This window comes from Siniperca chuatsi, linkage group LG2 (assembly GCF_020085105.1).
Source record: "Siniperca chuatsi isolate FFG_IHB_CAS linkage group LG2, ASM2008510v1, whole genome shotgun sequence".
NCBI lineage: Eukaryota > Metazoa > Chordata > Actinopteri > Centrarchiformes > Sinipercidae > Siniperca > Siniperca chuatsi.
Window position 1 is genome coordinate 17691690 of NC_058043.1, and position 21436 is coordinate 17713125.

Here is a 21436-nt window from a genome sequence, read left to right on the forward strand (position 1 = left end):
CGACGCTCTGTTAATATCTAGCATCATGAATTGTCAAGAAGGACTCTTGGCTGTTTAAAATGTTAAATACTCTGATTTAACTTCACCGGAAGACTCACGTTTCACCCGGAAGTGTTTAACCGAAAGTCAAGAAAACAATTGTGAGGCAAAACATCAATGGGGGTCACTTGGTGAGATGATTACTTTAAGATTTTTAGCTTTATTTTAAAAATTAACAATATTCGGAGCACTATTTCTTTAATTTGCATATAGCTTCATCTTCAGCAACTCGCCTTAACCTACGCACATATATTTTTGTCACTTGGCAGCGCTGCATCGCTCAGTTTCACTCACACGAAGCTCAACTAAAAAAAGCAGATGCTATTTGGCTTCTCAGTCCTTCCCGACAGATTACGCCGATGTTTTCTAACACGATGTGGTGCTTTGTCTGTCCTGCAGTGTGTGCCAAGTGCCTGTGGCAGAGGGGAAGAGTGTGCAGCAGACAGTTGATATCCTGCACAAGAAACTGGAGCAGCTGGGTGCTGTGAAGCAGGGCAGCTTCTGTGTAGACTGTGAGACATACCATGCAACAGGAAATGTCAGCGGTAATACTTTTTCTTTGAGCATCAGATTTAATCTGATTGTTCTGACAGACTGTAAATCTTTACATCACAGTAGCATTACTCTCACCCTCATCGTACTTAGGAGGGATAGGAGATATTCCTGCGAGTTAGTATTGCGCTTCCATAAAGTTGGGCGACATATAAGATACAGATTTTTAAAAGAATGGCCATAGTCCAAGATATCCTGACTTTTAGGCCATGATATTGCTCCAAAATCCCTGAATCCTACATTTCCCACAATGCAACTCAATAGCGACATTCTTTAGACCCTGATCAAGTCCACGTTCTTAATTTTTAAAGTTTTTGCTGCAAAATTTGAAGTCTCAAGCCCAAGCCGAGGGGACCCTGGATGTCACCAGGGTAATTTTATCTTTAGAAAGCCCCCTCCAGAGACACAGAAGATGTTTTACATATGTTTTCACAGGTTACTCCTCGGGACAAGTTAACTGGTCTTCATGTTTTAAATAGATGAAGTGCTATCATCAGTACAACCATTAAATTATAACCCCTTAAACACTAAGATCCTGCATCTAAGTGACAACATATATGTGTAAGAAAATAATGGTTTTTCACTGTCTTATAGTATTAGTATATAGTATTGTTGTAACAAGTATTTACATGAACTTGGGCAACTCCATAGATGGCTATATACTCTATTATGCTGCTGGCTACTATGAACTATAATAGTTTATTGTATTTTAATAGTTTCTGGTATTGTTGCATGAAAAGTCTTAATCTGTAAGTAACTACACATACTAAGGCCACCAGATAAATGTAATGAAATAAAAACTACAATGTTACAAGTGTTTCTCAGTGTTTTGATTCATTTTGTGAAAAGAAAAAAAATGAGAGTTTAATGAAATGTTCAGCACCGATACTTAGTACAGTGCTTAGAGTGAAAACGCCTTTACTTGACACCTCTGACAGTCAGTCTTGCCTTTCTGTTACAGGTCAGCCCTCCAAACTCTTATACGTGATGCACAACTCGGAGACTCCCCTCAGTTGCCTGGCTCTGTTTGAAGGCGGACCCTGCCTGGTAGCCGACGCAAACTTTGACGTTCTCATGGTGAAGCTAAAAAGTCACTTCCAAAATGCCAAGGGGCACAAGGTGGAGTGTCGTGGTTCTCGATACCGCTACTGTGACTTCTTGATAAAAGTTGGTACTGTGACAATGAGCTCCAGCGCCAGAGGAATATCAGTAGAGGTATGTAGTTAAATGAATATTAGTGAGAGTGGAAACATTTTCCCACTGTGACTGCATTAACTCTTGATGTGTTTCCTCAGGTGGAGTACTGTCCCTGCGTCGTTCCAGGGGACTGCTGGAATCTCACGAAGGAGTTCATGCAGTCCTTTCTTGGCTCCAGCGTCCCCGAACTGCCGTCTGTGTTTGCTGCCAAGCCTGAAGGACTCTTCGCACCAGCAGACTGCGTTGACACCATGACTCAGTACCTGGAGTTGTTCAACAAACTTCGTAAACTGCAAATCCCAGGAAGTAACGTGCGTTGAGTTGTCAGTGGCAATGGAGAGATCTATTTTTTTATGTTTGTACTGATGTTGCTTTAATTCTGGTCCTGTGAATCAGCACGGTAAGCAGGCATTTTTGAAAGCCTAGGGTTTTTTATTTCCATTTCTGGAGCCTCAACATTGCATTACACCTTCCTATTTGATGAAAGCATATTGTATTAAAAGAGCCCTGGTGGAGAACAGTCGCTATAATCTCTGTGTTTCTGATCGTTTCTACTGCGATGATCATTTTATAATCATACACGCATACTTAAAATGTCCTCTTGGTGGGGTTGTAACCTTCTCTAGAGATGTTGCAGCAGGCACATTTTTAGCTGAGAGCAAAAATTACACATAATTGATAGTTTTTCTATTGGTTTATCTTATTAGATTTCCTGTGATGGGTGGTGGCTAAAGGCTTATGTTTAATTAGTTAATAAAGTTTTTAACAGGAAAAATCTTACACACAAGGAAGCATCTGTGCAGAGAGCTGAGGACTCAGTTCACTGATTGTCTATATTCACTAGACTTTTTCATGGTATAGATTTTGACTTATAGCAATTAAATACAGCTAACGTGAATGAGATCTCTGTTCAATTTAAATGTAACTTTAATCCATACTAGTAATCAGCATGCACAATAAATACCACAGCAGACATTTTTACTGGTCAGAGCAGGAAAACCACAGGTGTTGTAATAACACGTGTCCCAGTAAACCATGGCAACAGCTAAAGGGAATTCAGCCATCATTCATTTTATTATTTACACTTGTGCTTTTCCTACTGTCACAAATCAAAATGTCTTCCATGAAAGAAAATAAGATCAGAAACGTTTATTGATCCCTGGGAAATTCGGTTGTTGCAGCAGTACAAGGACAGCAATAAGTGCAGATAAATAGAGAAAGTAAAAAGAACTAAATAATAAGAGGTATATAAAACTAAAATTAGAAGACAAAACAGAAACTAGCATTTGGACACAAAATTACAAGGTAAAGTGACAGTGGTGTGATTAATAGCAGCAGAGTCGGCAAGTCTACAGTGTACACCAGACTAGTATATGATATGATTAAAGTAATCAGTGTTTGTCTGTAGAGATATAATAGAAATGTAGAATATAGTGCTAAAGTCAGTGTAACATATTACCATAATATAGTATAATAAATTCGTAAGATGCCAGTCAAGCCCAGTCTGCGCAGGCCCAGAAGATGTCTAATCAGGATGGGTCATATTCGATTTCAATTCAAATCAATTTTATTTATATAGCCCCAATTCATAACAGAAGTTATCTCATTGCTTTTCCCATAGAGCAGGTCTAGACCGTACTCTTTATAATATTATTTACAGACACAACAAATCCCACCATTAGCAAGCACTTGGCGACAGCGGCAAGAAAAAACTTCCTTTCAGAGGCAGAAACCTCGTGCAGAACCAGACTCAGGGTGGGCGGCCATCGGCCATCAGAGGGAGAGAGAGAGATGTGCAGGGTCTTTAAATGCTCTTGTGCTGCTCACCGTGTCGTGGTGGGGAAGCTTGTGTGTCTCCGAGACCCTTGGGCGCTATATACCGACCGGGACCTGGCCGCCAGCAGGTTCAACCAAGTCGGACAGGTACGAAGGTAGAGGCCAAACAAAAATCAGCACCTGGTCCTCCACCCCGTAAAAACTCCATCATGTTAGGGAAACTACGACGAACACCGCTACCACGGACCTTTAGGTCTCGACGGAGGCAGACCGTCGAAACCTTTTGTCCCACCAGGGACTGCTTTTATTTTAATGCATCGATAATAATTATCTACTAATGTAGCCTAATATATACATCTCAGAAAGGGGTCATTCTGCATAATGAATACTTTTGAGGACTTTTACTTGTAACAGAGTATGTTTACATTGTGTTATTGTGCTACTTCAACTGAAGTAAAGGGTCTGAATACTTCTTCCGTGTTTGACAGGTCAAAATGTCCACTGTGATGAAGGTCTATTTGACGGAGCCTGAGATTTGCAGTGAAGAAAGTATGAATTAATTAATGGCGGAAAAGCTGGCAGAAACTTCCGTGGTGCTTCTACAAAGTACTGAATAATAGGGTCTGAAAGTTTATATACACATTTTTAAAATTGTGTTTCAGTTTTCTAACGGTGTCAGGATGGGGTATTAAAATGAATCAGTTAGAAAAACTATAACACAATAAACTGTGGGAATGGTGATAGTCTGAAAACTTTCCATACCCAGCGCATATTTGTTTTACAAACAGCAGCCTTGTGCTGGATTACTACTTGGCACCAGTTTCACGCTGTGTTATCTTGAATCGCAATCATTTGCAGTGATAGAGGCCCCCAAGTCTAGATTTAGAAACAAGTCCCTTCCACATGACAGCTTCAACACCAGATTCAGATAATACTGTGCCTAAAAGCTACACATCCCCAAATGCATTTGATCAGATTACCACAAACCAGCAGACACTTGGCGAACATGGGGCTTTCGGGGACACTGGGGTCAGTTGTGCTCTTTGCCCGGTTTGCAGTCTAGCCTCGGCTATTGTTCCATGTGGCCTCGGTGGGTGGACGGACGGACGGTCCATCCTGCTGCCTGTTGTTCCGCCATTCCGCCAATGAGAGCCCGGCTGCCGCTCGGTCCCAGTCCAATGAGAGCAGCGGGGTCTGGGCTCGGATCGAGAGTTGGGTTGTTCAATCTGTGAGGAGGACAACAACCAGCTCTGAGTGTACCGGATGGATGGATGTTGGCGATGGTAACGTTACCCAGATTTTCCATTATCAGATGTTACAAATGTAGTAACGAACACAGATAAGGCCCGGCATTAGTGTACACTCCATTAACCGGCTTTCTGTGATGAAAGTCACCAGGGAGTCTTTAAACGATTAACGGCGCAGTTCGCTAGCGAGCTAAGCCGTATAACGTTAGTTAGTTAACGTTAGCGACCAACACCAACCGTTAGGTTAACTTCGATTGTCCTCAGCAAACGTGTTAGCCATGTAGCTAACGCTAGCTACTGTGGCAGGCTAATAACATAAATGTTAGCTACTTGGTGCCAAGCGAATTGTCTGTGTTTCACAAAGTACATTATTGGTTAAGACAGCATAAGGCTAGGCAACGCTAATCCTGTGCAGAGCTGCTGTAGCTAGCGGTTAGCGGCGCTAGCTAACTTATTGCTTGCAGGGCTGCCTCAGACCAACAAAGTTGTTGGATGTTCCTGGAGAGTGGCTCTCAGACTGCTCTTTGTTCTGGCTGAACATGGGGATGGTGTGGTAGCTTAGCACGGCGTGAAGAGCCAGCCAGTGCGATCCAGTCAACAGGCTTTAAAACACGGACAGATACAGCTGGGATATTGTAACATTTGTGAATAGCAGCGTCACATGCGTTAATAGACACTTCCAGTAGCGCAACATAACATAGCACGATTTGGGTATGCAACCAACAAGAAACCAGTTGCACCGACATGCAAGTTAATGGTGTCTTTTCATTAAAACTGTAGTTTTAAAAGTAGCGGATGATTTACACAAAGGTGTAGCACAGCGCTGGTACTGGTGGGGTAAACGATTACATGGATTAACCACATCATTTAAATGGACAGCCAGCCATTCTCCTCCATGTCAACATTTCTGCCTGTCAGTTTGGCCGTTTAAGAGCTTTCCATAGTGCCTCAGTGGAAATGGGCGCCCTATAATGAGAGGGGCATATTTTCAATGAAGACTAGACTTCATCATTACCAGCCCACACATGCACTGTCACAAATATACTGTATTTTAATCTGAACAACTTTGCTGTATTTTCTTTTAACTCCAATAGTTGCCATTGATCTGTACTATTTATACTATCTAATGTCTGTGAAGTCAAGGAAAACCCTCAAAGAGGAAAAAAACCCAAAACACCCTCAAGCACATAAGGGAAGAAAGGTATTGTATGAGACCGTCAGCTCCAAACCTTGCATTCATCAAATGGTTTTTATACATAGTGTACATCCTGTTTTGCGCATCTACAGTCAAACTGTGTGACACCATCTTGTTTAGAAGTTTTGCAGTCACATTCAGTTTTCTGGGTCTGGTGTTATTTTTATTAAATTGTTCAAATTAGGACGTAAACTTAAACCAATGCAAATTTCCACTATTGTAAAGGATCTAATATTATTTCACACTGGTGGATACCTTTTTTAAAGTGTTTTTTCGAGAACTTCTTCAATGCTATTTTGCGTTGTTTGTAAATTGTTATTTTGTAGTTATTGATGTTCCTAGTTTTGGTGCATTGTCTCATTATTTAATTGAAAATCTGCTTTTTGGTGTAATTAACCAGAGCACTGCTGTGACTATGCACCATTAGTTTGATTTCATCTCTGTTTCTCAGAATGTACCTGTTGGTGCCGGTGGTGACGGTGGACATGGATGATCAAGCTGCACATTCCTGTTGAGTTCTCTGCAAATGTTGTGATGTGCTGTCCCAAACCTGATCAAGCAAACTACTTTTACAGTAAGTATACCGTTTTAATTTTCTGTCACTTTCTATACAGTACAGTGTGTGTGTGTGTGTATGCTCGCTCAGTAATTTGAATAATTCAGACTGGTGATGGTGTACACCGTGATAAGCGTAGCACGTGTTTATCAGTCCTTTCACTGGTTTGTATGGTCAGATCTTAATCCTACTTTCTTTTTTCCCTGTAAATCTTACCTCAGAATGAGTTGCAGCTTGGTTACAGGACGTGTGTCCTATCACTGAGGCCACATGTGTATCTGGAGAGATGGATCGTTGTAAGCACGTGGGTCGCCTTCGTCTGGGCCACGACCATTCCATCCTCAATCCACAAAAATGGCACTGTGTCGACTGCAGCACCACCGATTCAGTGTGGGCCTGCCTCAAGTGCTCCCACGTGGCCTGTGGACGTTTCATGGAGGAGCACTCACTCAAACACTTTCAGGAGTCACACCACCCACTGGCTATGGAGGTGCGTGAGCTGGATGTCTTCTGTTTTGCCTGTGGAGACTATGTACTCAATGATAACGCAGAGGGAGACCTCAAACTCCTCAGAGGGGCGCTCTCTACTGTTCGCAGCCCAGGTAGACGCTCACTACGCTCCACGACTGGGGAAGGGGGGCCACAGCCCGCCATGCAGCTGGCCTTGCGTCACAGGAGGAAAGCACTTCTAGGGAGGATGCTTCAGATGTGGATCAGCAAACATCAGGAGCTGCAGAATCAGCGTGAAGAGAAACTTGAGGAAGCTAGGAGACAAAAAAAAGAGGTAAAAAGGAGACTCATGGAAGAGCTTGGCAATGTCCCTCCCAGAAAGAGTGCTAGGCTTCTTACTCAGGCGCCACGTTCAACCATCACACTCATTCCTCGCAAATTTCGCGACCCTCCAGAACGCCTACCTCCTCCTCCTCCTAAGAAGCCTTCCCTTCTAACCCTGTCCCGTAAGGCTCCTCAGAATGGCAGAGCTGCTAAACTGAGGAGATACTACTCAACACATGCGGTAACCCGCCGGAGACTCGCTCCAGGTGTCACTGGTCTGCGCAACTTGGGGAACACATGCTACATGAACTCAATATTGCAAGTGCTGAGCCACCTGCAGAAATTCAGGGAGTGTTTTCTCACTTTGGACCTGTGCGAGACTGAGGAGCTGCTGGCCAAGACCAATCATTCCCAGGGGATGAAGGGGGTGACAGGAGGTGTAGTCAGCAGTGGTAACACAGCACTGTCAGGATGCCCTCTTGGACGCATGGGGAAGGCAGGCTGTTGGAATTTGCCCGTGGGCAAAAAAGAAAGTGCCCCGCCTTCCCCACAGGCTGCAGAGTTGGTCCAGCCCAAGGAGCCTCGCTGCTCCACCCGCCAGCAGATGTCTCTGTGCCATGAGTTGCATACACTTTTCAGGGTCATGTGGTCAGGCCGGTGGTCTTTAGTGTCTCCCTTTGCCATGCTGCACTCCGTGTGGAACCTCATCCCAGCTTTCCGTGGGTATGACCAGCAGGACGCCCAGGAGTTCTTGTGTGAGCTGCTGGACAAGGTGCAGCAGGAGCTGGACACAGAGGGGTCCAAACGCAGGATAGTTATCCCCATCACAAAGAGGAAACTATCCAAGCAAGTGCTAAAGGTTCTTAACACCATCTTTCACGGGCAGTTACTCAGCCAGGTGAGACTGTCAACACGCCAGATATGTGCCGATGTAAACATTTTATAGTATGATTAACTTGGGCCAAATTATCACAATATTCAATGTTAAACATACAGAACTTGCATGTCTTTCACAAAACTGACATAACGAGTCATATATATATATCATATATATATTTCTCCCTAACCCACCCATTCTGGCTTTTCCTGCTGCCCCTATCTACACCCAGAATCCCTTGTCCCAAACCTTTAAACTCATAACAATGAAATTGTGAGGCCAAGTAATTTGAAAAGAATACATGACGACTCCTTACAATTGAGGTGTGATTGTAGACAAAAATAGTCATTAGTTTTTAATTTTGAATATCACTCAAAAAAAACTTTCAGGATGCTGCATCAAACGTCCACTTAATTTCTAAAATGAAGACTAAGACTTGGTGTCATCAACAAACGTCACAACTACTTACTACTGGAGTCACTCACCTGTTTGTCTTCTCTTCTTGCTGTGTATTTTGTAGGTGACGTGTCTGTCCTGTAAGCACAAGTCTAACACAGTTGAGCCATTCTGGGATTTGTCTCTGGAGTTTCCAGAGCGATACCACAGCATAGACAAAGGCTCAGGCTCTACAGCTTACCAGCGCAGCTGCACCCTCACTGAGATGCTGTCCAAGTTTACGGAGATGGAGGCTCTCGAAGGCAGAATCTATGCCTGCAACCACTGCAACAGTTAGTATGATGTTTAATACAATGCAAAGCAAAGGCAAACATTTTTCTTATCTGTTAAGTGTTGCCCGTTACAGCTGGAGTTGGATAAATCTGAATTAATTCAGGATGCCTTATTTAACATCATTTAAATGCATTAGATTTTAAAATCTGATTCTGTCTTATTAAGCCTTACATACAAATTTAAAAAAATCAATTTCTGACAAACAGCTTTCTTAATAATGCTGTGTTCCACATACTTATGCAACTATAGTTCCATCAGAAAAGGGAACTGGACTTTGAGTGCAGAAGACATTTTGTCTCGGTATAGACCTTTGAATCCGCCCACCCCACCGAGTTGACTGATGGAAATGAAGTGTAATGAGTTGACAATTCTGTCTGATATCAGGCAAGAAGACATTGGTGCCTGGAGAAATTTTGTTTGAATGACATGAATTCAAATTTTAAAAACTCACCTTTTAAATAAATAAATGTACAAAATATAACATTAAGGCACAATTTGAAATGGAACATTATTTTTTTTTTGTATTGAATTTGTCTTTAAGATGTAATTTCAAATTCAGTTTTCAGAGTTAAAAATGTCTTAATTAGGATTCTGCATTTTGAGCAGTTCATTCAGTTTTGACTGAGAGGCAGCGTCTGCAGCGGCGGGCCAACGCTTCTCCTCTGAGTGGCCGAGCAGGGAGTGAGGACGGTGACTTGTTGGTGGAGGGAGGAGTGGTAGTCCACTGTTGACAGCCTTGTAGGAGGCAGCGACTTGAAAACTAGGCTGGCAGCCACACAAAATCTGTTTGCAAAGCCTGATATATTGCTGGAAAGTGTGTCACATTTGCACTACAACAAAGCCTCACATCAGTAATATGCATTTGAATTGATTTATGGATTAATTTACTGTCTCATTGTTTCGTGGTTTGTCAGAAAGAAGACGGAAATCATCCCACAAACCCTTAGTTCTGTCAGAGGCACGTAAGCAGCTTCTGATCTACCGTTTACCTCAGGTTCTACGGCTGCACCTCAAACGCTTCAGGCAAGTTTGTCTACAGGATGATTTTCTTTATAATATTTACTTCTAATTAAGTAACTTAAGCATTTATAACAGTTTGAGATTCCCAGTCTTGTTGTTTTTTGTAGCTGAAGCACAGGAGCATTTATGTTCGTCATGATGCTTGTGAATCGTTGCGACGCTAACTTGTTCCTGTTGTATGGCAGATGGTCGGGGCGGAACCATAGGGAGAAAATCGGCGTCCATGTGGCCTTTGACCAAGTTCTAAACATCAAACCATACTGCTGCACAGGCTCAGGTCACTCTGTCCACAGAGGAGGCTACACCTACGATCTGTCTGCTGTAGTTATGCATCACGGTAAAGGCTTCGGCTCAGGGCACTACACCGCATACTGCTACAATACAGAAGGAGGTGAGGAAGAGGCTTAATTCAGATCAACCTATGAAGTCCTGTTGTTCTGCTGCATATTTAACCTTTTTTTGTCTTTGCGTCTTCAGGTTTCTGGGTCCACTGTAATGACTCTGAGATGAAGGTTTGCAGTGTGGAGGAAGTGTGCAACACTCAGGCCTATATTCTCTTCTATACCCAGAGGTCTGCCTAGATACCTCTTGCTGTGATGTCGACCTGTACGTGGCAACTAAAGGCTGCATTTATGAAAATGTTCTCTGATGTTTTCCCAGATGTAATTAAACAATCACTTTAAAATAATTTACTAAAAAAAGATGGCAATGAGGGCAGTAGGACAGCCACAATCATGAGTCAAGGTGAAAATTTTAGCAGCGTAATCCAGATGAGAAAGATGATGATGAAAATGGTATACACACTGTAAAGTTGCAAAGGAAACAACTGGTGAATTTCATTTAAAACGTTCTAATGGACATCTTTGGATTGATTTTAACAAAAATAAAAAGAAAGAAATCAAAAACCTTTTCATAAATGAGGCCACAGGTTTCTCAGCCTGTGGGACCAGCATTTTGGTTAATGGCCTGAAGACTGTGGCAGCAGGTCCGACTCTTTCCTGCTGAACACCAAGTTGTGTGTCTGTGTTTTTAGAAACAATCAGGCTCGTGTCTGTTGAGTCTGGAACCAACCAGGCGCTCACCTGAGACAGCATTTTACATTCAAAGGCAACACAGATTCTGGATTCTAGACAATAATGTTGTTCATGTGCATTTTATATAAAACTAGATTTGATGCCAATGCACTAAATATAAGAGGTACATCTTTCAACATCATTGTAAAGTTTCACTTGAATGAAATTAATCTTAGTGACAGAACCGACTAAAGTCCGGAGTCTGTGTTGCCTCCTGTTCAGCTTTTTTAATTATTGTGAAATGTCAGTTCTGGAAACTTTTAATACGCATCCCTGTGTCATTTGTATTTCATCATGTCCTCTCCTCAAGTGCACTGCTGTGACTGGATACTGTGTCCTGCGCTCTCAGTGAACAGGAATTGTTTTTGTTTTTGTTTATTTTGTAGTCATTCTATGTTTCACTTCCATGAAAAGAAGCAAAAAGTACGAGTTTCAGACACTTGATGAGCGATGGAAAGCTGCACTTTTGAGGAGGGGCTACTATTGTTGGTCCTATTTTTGTGATTGTTCATCTTTTAGCTCCTGTATCTTCTTTAAATGGCAGCTCCCCCTGTGGTGTAACGGTTTTAGACTAGTCTGTGCCCGGGTTGGAGACGCTGCACCTGTGTTTTAACCGCAGGAGATGGGAAAATGAGTAAAAGGGCAGACTGCGATACTGAAGAATGTGTTTCTTTCTGGGAGACCTGGGGTACCCATTTTGAGTTGAGCACCTGAAAGCAATATATTGTACATCTTGCATCTTGACAGGAAATTAAGATAAAATCAGGAATTCTTCTGCTTGTTATACAATGTTTTTTTTCTACTCTGCTGTTTCTATCAAGGTCTTTAGAATTTCCTAGTTAATCAAGAAAAACTGTTGTGTTTGATACGAGTCAAATGCAAAATACATTTGTGAACTCTGTAAAAGTTGGAACAATCTAATGACGATGAATGTCTTACTTTTTAGTGGTCAGGTGTGGCGATGCCACTGCCTCTGATCCCCTTGAGTTCTGTCTTGTACTGTAAGAATACCTGTCATAAATGTATTGGTCATATGGGTTTTGCCTGACAGTAATTATTAAAAAGACAAAGCAAATTTGAAACGCTTTTTGGGTTGTATTCATTTCAGAGCGATCATTTTAAAATGTCTTAAAATGGAGGGGGCTTCATATAGGTTATGAGCATTTTCACTCACTTAGCCATCTGCAACATCTGTTAATAGCATTATAGGAAAATACATATGTGTTCAGTGTACATAAATGGAGTCAGGAAAAATGTGTTGGCAATCATCTTTTCACAAATGTAGCATCATAACAGAAAATGGACACAGTGAAGTAGAACTGAAATAATCCACAGGATTAGCAGATGGATACACAGCTGATCTGAACCCTATTTATTCTGCTTCTCTAATGCTTTCTTAAAGATTTGAAACCTAGAATAAATGTAATCCGGTCCAGAGAAAGATGCTGCCGATTAGAGCGCACTAAATGTAAATAACCTCTGAGTATGATTTCTCTTCTGAGCAGCGAACTGGTCTCCTATCCCTTTTCCCCCACTGATGTACCATGATGAGTTTTTTCCCATCTAATAAATGCTACACTCTTTCATTAAAAAAATCAAGTCCTGAATGCATTTGATTGAAATTATATCAAGCAACATCTGGAAAGTGTAACATAAACCACAATGTATTGTTTGTAAGATTTTATTAATTAGCTCTGTTGGTGAGACTGCTATTGTCTTTAAAGTGAGACTATGTAACTTTTGAGTGAAGAAACAACACATTCTTCCTCTTACAAATGAAAAGTTGTCTTCATAAGCAATAAAATGCCCTGTTGCTCATTTCAATACGTTTTGCTGCTACAGCCTTACTTGGTCTGGTATGACCAGTAGCTTGTGGAGGCTAATGTTAGCACATTTAAGGTAAATATTGCTTCAAACATCAATCCGCTGACTCTTATCTACTCTTCTCTGCTACTGTTACAATAGCTTAGCATTTTAGCTAATCAGAAAATTAGCATATAGCATTTTCCCATATCATCATTTGTAGCCGGGGTGGCCCCTGTTTTTCAAAAGTTACATAATTTCTCTTTAAAGTGAGAACATTTCAACTGTATTAGCACAAAAGTAGCATTGTGTCCTCAGGCACAAGTTCTGTCAAGACTAAACACCAAAGATGATGCCAATAAAAGTCCAAAGCTGTGTTCAGAATGAGATATGAAACACAATAACATAACTTGTAATTCTAAATGTACTTTTAAGCAATTTGCAGTGAAATATGATCAACTGTACTTACATAAAGCATTACTTGTTTCTATTTCAAAAGGTCAGCAGTTTCATGTTGATGTAATTACTTATTTAACATAGTAATTTTATTCATTATCAGTTATTTATTTTATAGTATATATAATATGCTAAGAATTTCAGTTTTTAAACTATTTTTATTAATTCAGTATCACTGCCTAATAAGAAACCCTTTATAATGGCTTAATTAGTGGCAAATACATAATTTACTAATGCTTTATAGAGAAGCAATAAGACATTCATAAAATACAAATTTTGGGTTGCTAGGTTATGAATAATTCCTTGGTGTCTATCCTTTCTATTAGATAATAATGCAGTTATAGATGTTGGTAATCCCACAATGAATGCTTAACAAGGTGTTTATTAAGTGGATTTTGGTTCAGTTTCTCTGCAGCCCTTTTTCACAAGGTAAGGGGCCATACGGCCCAATCAGTCAGGTATTTTTTCATGAACTGGCAACCCAAAAGTTGCTCTTATTAATGGCTTAAAACATTTTATTAACTATTAAAAATAAAGCCATTAGTTACAGTGTATAAACCCTTTATAAAAGGTGTCCTGTTAGAAAATGGTACCAGTATTTCTATATCTTAAGGGATGGAAGTTGTTGCTCTCTTACCCAGTCTAAGAACATTTTAATCAAAACGTTCAGTCAGCAAAAGAATGATGAGGATATATTCAGGGTCAGCCTAATATATGAAATCATTTATTTCTTACATTGTTTAATAAAACAGCAATAATTATTTTTTGCAAACTGGATATAAACTTTGATACAATTTGACATACCAGTTAATTTAACACCGTGGATAGTAGCAGTTCTACAATAGTGGTTATGGAATAGCATTTATGACAGAACAGATTTCACGTAGTTGAATTATTGTTGTGAATTTGCCACAGATATCAGCGTTTTTTTAAACAGTTCATTCGACAGAAAGAAAGAAATGCGTCTAAAAGCGCTGCTTCAACACCAGAACAGGATGTGAAACAAAGCAGGAATGACACAGTTGAGATACAACATATCTGTACTGTATTTCTGACAACAAAATGGCAGTTATAGAAGATTAATTGTGTCATTAATGACATGTTAACTCATGCCAACTAGATGCATCTTAGTGCACATATGAGGCCATGCATGAGGAAATAACATTCATGAAAAAAGCCTTTTCCTCTCAAATATACTATAGCTTCAACATGAAGGTTACAGCGAACATGATCAGCATTTTAAAGTCATTATAAGTTGCTCTAGTCTTTGTAATTCATGTATTATAAATAATTAGAAAAAGACGATCCAAAGATTTCTTGCAAGAAACTCAGTTTTTGGTGACAGCAATGCAATCGATGATTGGTCATCAACACCAGTAGATTTGGGGGAGATGAAATAATGTCTTTTGTCGCTTGGCAAACAGAGAATTTCTTCTTCTTTCTCACTGTAAACACCTCTCAACACTCTCTGTAGGCCGGATCTTGTCCATTCCTCAACTAAAAGAGCCATGTTTTGTCCTCAGATGCTCCACGTTTACACTCAAAGGGAACGGAAGTGCAGTAGCTCTCATTCTATTTCAGTCTCTTCGTCCTTAAGTGGTGATGACAGAGGTGAAAACCAGCTTGTGACTCTCTGCTCTGCTCCCCTCTGGAGTCTCGCTCATGCAGGGAGCTCAGCTGGGCAGCAGCCACGGCTCCACAAAGTCCCACTGCTTCCACAGGACGAAGAGCAATAAGGTCAGCAGGACGGTGGCAGCTACCCGGGCTCGGGTCTTCATCAGCGGGGTGATGAAGTTGGCCAAGGTGGAGACGAAGACCAGCAGCACGGCCATGAGCGCCAGGATGACATTGATGAGTTTACCCAGCAGAGCTCGAGCATTGGCGTTCTCCACTCCCTCCAACTGGACGACCTGCTGCTGTTGCTGCTGCAGCTCCAGCTTGGTGATGCGGGTCAGGCACGACTCCACGGCCTCCTGTATGTACAGACCCACACAGAGTAACCACAGTGGGATTTTTCCCGCTCAACAGCTCGTATGAAAGACCCTGAAAACTTATTTTCTCCATCAGCTTTTCACAATGAGTGACGGGGTCCTACATGACCACACTATTTTCTGCCAAAATTAGATCAGTTTTGGTTATTTCACATGAGAGATTTCTTTATTTGTCTTTTTTTCTGAGCTCTTTTCACTGGTTTGAAGTGGGCCAGGCTCAGTTTGAACAGTGTGATGTCACCAATCAGGATTTAGCAACACTTAAGTCAGACGGTTGTTTGGTTGCTGTGAATCAAATCAGATCAAACCCCACCCACACAGTCATGATGAAGCAGATTAGCTGAGTTTTTGAGTGTTTTACTCTTCATTAATAACAACTAAACATGTTTCTTATTAAATCATGGATATTTAATATTATAGAAAAATACTTGAAGCCAAGTTTTCAGGGGTTTTAATGTCTACAATAATGTAGCAGATTTTTACCTGAATGTCCCTTGCTCGCTCATAGGACTGGTAGGCGACTTTTTCCTCCATGCTGGCGAGTTCCTGTTTAAGGTTAGTCATTTCATTCTGGTGCAGTTCTGTTAAGTCATTCAGCTGTTCTTCAAGTCGCTCATACCTGAATATACAGTAAAAACACACACAAGAATCCTCAATATAAAGCAAAAGATCATGAAAAATTAAAACTTCAACTCTTAAATAGTCCCCTAATAAGTCCGTATATCCAAAGCTTGATATAGCTTATTCCTCTCTGCCATAGTCCTTCACAAACTATTAAAAACACATCATTGCACCACACTGTTGCACTGGCTGATATGTTTCTTCATTACGATGAACATGGGCACTGTAGTTTATTTTGAGTTGATCCCACATACACAGTCCTGCTGCAGTAAATACTCGCTAGTGCACCAAATGCGTATTAATCCGTGGCTAAAAATAGTCCCCTACAAATTCACTATTTACTCCTGTTTGAGTAAAGTTTGTCAAAAACTACAGTGCCCAGCTGAGAAAAGAAATGATTTAGTCTTTTTTTTAAAATGAAAGTATATATGTTTGACAATGGGAGCAATGGGCTTGGGGCTAAAAGCCACAGATAGGGTAGGGAAGTACTGAGAGATGGACTTGTTGGTTTTTGTCTTTTCATGGGATTAGACAATAACAAAAATATAGAATATTGAATATTGTCTTATCCTTCAAGCAAAGTACATTGTGAAGTCTGTACTGAATACAAATGAGTTCATAAGTGTGACTGTAAATAATTATTTTTGGATGTGTACCTGTATCTCTCTTCTTGCAGGCACTGTGTCATGTAGGAGTAGTCACTCTGCAGCTGGCCCTTCATGTCCTCGATGGCGTCCTCCATGTGTGCCTGGCTGGCTTTGATCTCTTGCAGGCCCTCAAGTAGAGAGTCCCAAGAGCTGTGCATGTGATGGTGGTGGTGGTGGTGCCCGTCTAGTCTGGGACTCCCCATCGTTGGACCTAACAGCCCCCCTCCTCCCCCTGCCCCACCAGAATTACTGCCTGCTCCGGAGCCGGACGTGGCGCTGGAGCACTCGTCGTCGCTGCCGTACTTTGGACTGGAGACCAGAGTGGCACTTCCACTCAGGGCACGAGGTGTGGGGGTGTCCTCAGAGTGGCCCCCGACTCCGTCCTCGAGTGCGTCCTTTAGGTGAGCAATGTTATCCGCACTGCCAAACTTGTTCCTGATAAGACTGGCAAACTCTCTGGGCTTGGAGACCACGGCTGTGTGAGTGAGGGCAGATACTCCACCTTTGACCCCTTCAACTACTCCACCTCCGAAACCACTTATTCCAGCGCGAACATTGGCCCCAACGTCCTTTAATCCCTGCTGCATGTCCCGCAGGACGTCCTTAGGCTGCCGGGCTGGCCCATTCTGTAGAGAGGGAAGAGAAATGAGGAAGCAGAGAAGTGGAGGATCTCAAAGGTAGGAGAGAGGTGATTAGGTTTAAGGGAGAGAACTGTAGGAAGATAGATGAGGAAAGCAGGCCCTGTAGAGAATTAGGTGAGACACAGGATGATGATGCATTGGTTTAAATAAGTGTTAGGAGATGAGAATCATCAGTCTATATTTGGACACAACAGTCCTCACAAAGATAATTCAACACTTGTTTGAGTCAGCCATTAGATAATTATTCAAAACAGTCACAGAACAAAAACAGCTCCAAATAAAGATATCACATGTTCATGTACAAACTGCAAAAACACACACTTGCTCACCTACCTGTTCTATCTCCTTTAGCTTCTTGTGATAGTGCTCTAGTTTCTTGTGCAAGTGTGCGATGGTTTGTGCAGACTTCTGGTTCTTCTTCTCAAACACCTGCTTGATCCTGGACGCCTGCTGTTTGTCTGCGTTGTGGGCCAACTTCAGGTACTCTGCAACGTTGTCGTCACGGGCCTCCTGCTCCACGCGAATCTGCTCGGTGACTTTCAGAATCTTCTGCTGCAGGTGCTCCAAGGCAACACGCGTCCGCTGTGGCTCACCAGTCCCCGAACACTCAGCACCCCCGGCCATGATCCCAGACGCTGCTGCCGCTCCGTCCGCACTGATGTTACTGTCAGAGCCTCCATGGCTGGTGGTGGATGGTAGGCCTAGAGTTGCCACCTCGCTCTTGTCCAGCTGAGAAGATGAGATGGCAGGGGCAGGTAATCAGGGGTGGAGGGAGTACTACAACTACTGCAGATGAAGTACTATTAACATGACTTTACTCAAGTAGAAGAAACATCACATGTATTGAAATCTACTCAAGTAAAAGTACAAAGGAAGATTATTCTAGGTAATAGGCACCGTGAAAGGGTCAGTGTGGCATCCTGATTGTAATTACTTGTGTTTTCTTTTTGAAAAAGTTTATCTCAAACTTCAATGGAATATCCATCTGATGATGCCATGTGGTTTCCTTTTGACTTTCCAAGATTAAGTTAGGCAATATGTCAAATATCCGTAACACTTTAAGTGTCCTGGAAATAACTATGAGGCTTAAAGTTTCAAGTAACAAATGAACAATCAACAAATATTTACTTGGGTTTAAATGGGGCGGTTTTTGTTCTGAGGACATGCATTTGGAAATCAACTAATGTCTAACTTCTTGGAAAATACTAGGGAATTAAGGACTCTTAAAATAAAGACTTCTCCAAATATCTAACAGAAACTACTTCAGAAATGAGAGTACTTGCAATTAGTTACTTTCCACCCCTGGTGGTAATGCCCATAACTGATTTGGTGGAGGCACCAGAGAGTACACAGAAAGGCCATCATGCATTAATTAGATGATACATAATTACACTGCTTCCTGCCCTGCACAGCCTCAGAAACTCAGCTTCAGTACAAACAAGTTACTTTAAAACACATTTCTTTTAAAAATGCGTTGGGTATATTTGAGGAATAAGACGGTAAAAGCACATTTAAAACCATGAATGATGATGAAACGTTGGTGATAGTCTAATTAAAAATGCGGTGTCCATGCATGTAAATCTCTTCATATGTTGTTCTGGATCATGCTGTCTGATTCTGGCATCAACCTAAATGTCTGTCTGCCTTTAACTCTCTTTAAACAATGAGCCCTGTGCTGACACTTCATTGATGCATGAGTGGATCTCCCGGTCAGTACTCTATCTATATAGTGTAGCTTGGCAGATGGTGGTTAATGACCCCCTTCCTGACGTCAAAACAGTGTAATCAGACCCTGCAAACATGAACTCAGGCAGAGACATGACACCAAACATCTCATAGTGCTGCTCTAATTTGTCCAGATGGGAAGGTGCAAGGATTTATATGCATTTTATTGGTGTGACAGTGTGAAATGAGCACAAGCTCCTCCTGCTATATGATAATACTAACTGTGCTACAGTGTTTTACACAAAGTAGGTTACAATCAAATTGTAATGGAGAGATAAAATAAAGATGACTGCAGTCACTGAGGGTTAATTATTTCCTGAGATGCTTATGCAGCAGCTAAGGCTCATACGTGGAGGCGATGCAGTGTCCGGTGTTACATATGGGTGACAACAGACAACAAAATCAACACAGAGCAGATGCTCAAATCTAACGGTGTCTTTTTTTTTTCTTTTAAGGCACACAGGGTGATTGTCCGGTGATGAATCAAAAGGGAGAGCGGAGAGCAGCGTGGCTGTGATGAGGATGGAGATGACAGATGTCTATAGCATAAAAACAAGAGGAGGGGGGCATGCCTGTGCCTTCCCTCACTCGGCAGGAGACGCACATGAAACACGCACTGTAACATGAGAGACGGCCGATGGATGTCAACAAGCGTGGATGCGAACGCATGAGGATGAGACACAAGCAGCACAGCAATAAATTAAATTAGAAACGTTACCATACTGCTTTAATCCAATTTTTGCAGTGCCATTGCAAGTCTGTGTTCGAGGCCCATCCTCCTCCTCCTCCTCCCCCGAGCTCACCGAGGAGGAGCCCCCCTCCTCAAATATCTTCACCCTCAGCCGTTGTCTGGCTGACTATCACCTCACTGGATCCTAATGCTCCATTGTTAATGCCATCGATATCTACAGCCTCCCACTCCCTCTCTCCCCCCCCTCTCTCTCTCTAATGCTCTGATCTATTTCTCTCTCTCCCTCCTTTGTGTCATATGCTCCCTCCGCCTCCCTCTATTTCACTCGCCTACCTCTCTTTCCCGCTCTCTCTCTCTCTCTCTCTCTCTTTCAGTCTAAATGCAAATGCTAGCTGTCCTGCCCTATAATGGATGTGGGAGCTAAGGGACAGATGATGGAGGGAAATGGGCGGGGGGATGGGAGAGGTTAGCGCAGGCGTGCAGGTGCCTCTGTGCTGCTGAGGCCAGAGGAGAGGCACAGGGAGGGAGGGAACACGGCAGGGCTTGTGGCGGGTCCGCCATGGGCCTTTCATCCCCTAAACCCCCAATACAAACACATACACCCAGTGTGCGCTGATGTGGGGCTGCAGTGATGTGGAGCCAAAGTACACAGTGTCTGTCTGAGTAGTGACTCACTCTCTTAATTTGCCTTCTTCACAGAGGGAGAAAAAGTGTGGTGTTTGAGCTACTTAGGGCCAACTACATATCTCTCTCTGTGCTGGTATGTGTATGTCAGTGTGTGTCAGTGGAGGCATTACCCACTAAACTTACATGTAACAAAGCTGTCATCTCCCTCTTAGAAACAAACAAAAGCCTTCATCCACAGAGAGGGTGTGACACACAAACAAATCCAACTGCATGCACTCGAGTGCAGTGGTGGAAGAAGTATTCAGATGTTAGGTAAAAGTAGCAATACAACAGTGTGAAAATAGTCATTATAAGTAAAAAAGTATGCATTCAAACATGTTCTTAAGTGAAAGTGCACAAGTATTATCAGCAACATGTGCTTAAAGTATCAAAAGTACTTGTTATGAAGACAAATGCCCTGTGTATTGCTATATCTATATACATTATAGGATTGGATTATTACTGATGCATTCGTGTGAAAGTATAGCATTTTACTGGTGTTGGCGCTTGAGCTAATTTGAACTACATTATGTACTGTTGGGTAGTTTAATCTATAACAATGTGTTACGTTTTTTTAAGATGATCATAAGTTTTGTATGTTAAGCTGCAAATAAATGTAAAAGTAAAGACTTCAGCCCCCAAAAATATTGTAGAAGTATAAAGTAGCACAAAGTGGAGTCGCTTGAGTTAAGTACAATGTACTTAGTTATATTCCATCACTGCTCAAGTGGATGTTTAAGAATAAAAAGCTTTCAATCAATACACCATAAATACACTGATGTAATGGTGTATTTAATATATTATAATCTATTAGCGCATATTTATGAATGGCTTTCCATTGCCTGGAATATTATTATTTTATGCCACACCATGCCCACGATGAAGGCATTCTTTAAAGAGCACGATAGGGGGCATCAGAGACTCTCCTGCTACCTTTAATGTTCTTCTGATCTGAAATAAAGTTGATCACAAAGAATCAAAACATCTGGCATATTCATCCATTTAAAATACAATATTTCATTCACAATCAGTTACTCTGGGCAGCAGCTATCTGTTCAGTTTTTACACAGCTGCTGTACTTTCTGTGATTTGAAAACTTAGCAAGCCAAGTCGGCATGTTCTCCTTTACCGGCACGAGCTAGAGGTGCGTATCTGCAGGA

General features: G+C 41.8%; 3 protein-coding genes across 7 annotated transcripts; 2 read left to right on the forward strand and 1 right to left on the reverse strand.

The window, feature by feature from the left end:
* The first annotated feature begins 13 nt into the window (after positions 1-13).
* Positions 14-2311, forward strand: med20 (mediator complex subunit 20). Its single transcript, XM_044214401.1, has 4 exons — positions 14-170; positions 439-584; positions 1553-1806; positions 1887-2311. The coding sequence occupies exons 1-4, from the start codon at positions 157-159 to the stop codon at positions 2106-2108; spliced, it is 636 nt and encodes a 211-aa protein (XP_044070336.1). The 5' UTR covers positions 14-156; the 3' UTR covers positions 2109-2311.
* A 1189-nt stretch (positions 2312-3500) lies between these two features.
* Positions 3501-12117, forward strand: usp49 (ubiquitin specific peptidase 49). 3 transcript variants are annotated; one of them, XM_044213929.1, is made up of 8 exons: positions 3735-4847; positions 5950-6012; positions 6458-6580; positions 6784-8234; positions 8734-8941; positions 9857-9965; positions 10148-10353; positions 10440-12117. In XM_044213929.1, exons 4-8 carry the CDS (start codon positions 6849-6851, stop codon positions 10541-10543), a joined length of 2013 nt encoding a protein of 670 aa, XP_044069864.1. In that variant the 5' UTR covers positions 3735-4847; positions 5950-6012; positions 6458-6580; positions 6784-6848; the 3' UTR covers positions 10544-12117. The 3 variants fall into 3 exon arrangements, with proteins under 3 accessions (XP_044069883.1, XP_044069864.1, XP_044069873.1); XM_044213948.1 differs by lacking the exons at positions 3735-4847; positions 5950-6012 and adding an exon at positions 3501-3711; XM_044213938.1 differs by lacking the exon at positions 5950-6012.
* A 1879-nt stretch (positions 12118-13996) lies between these two features.
* Positions 13997-19945, reverse strand: tmcc2 (transmembrane and coiled-coil domain family 2). 3 transcript variants are annotated; one of them, XM_044214077.1, is made up of 5 exons: positions 19643-19945; positions 17528-17923; positions 16563-17179; positions 15769-15904; positions 13997-15267 (listed from the first exon to the last, which is right to left on the reverse strand). In XM_044214077.1, the coding sequence occupies exons 2-5, from the start codon at positions 17816-17818 to the stop codon at positions 14968-14970; spliced, it is 1344 nt and encodes a 447-aa protein (XP_044070012.1). In that variant the 5' UTR covers positions 17819-17923; positions 19643-19945; the 3' UTR covers positions 13997-14967. The 3 variants fall into 3 exon arrangements, with proteins under 3 accessions (XP_044070012.1, XP_044070005.1, XP_044070021.1); XM_044214070.1 differs by having other exon boundaries at positions 19638-19945; XM_044214086.1 differs by lacking the exon at positions 19643-19945 and having other exon boundaries at positions 16563-17294; positions 17528-17656.
* Positions 19946-21436: the final 1491 nt, after the last annotated feature.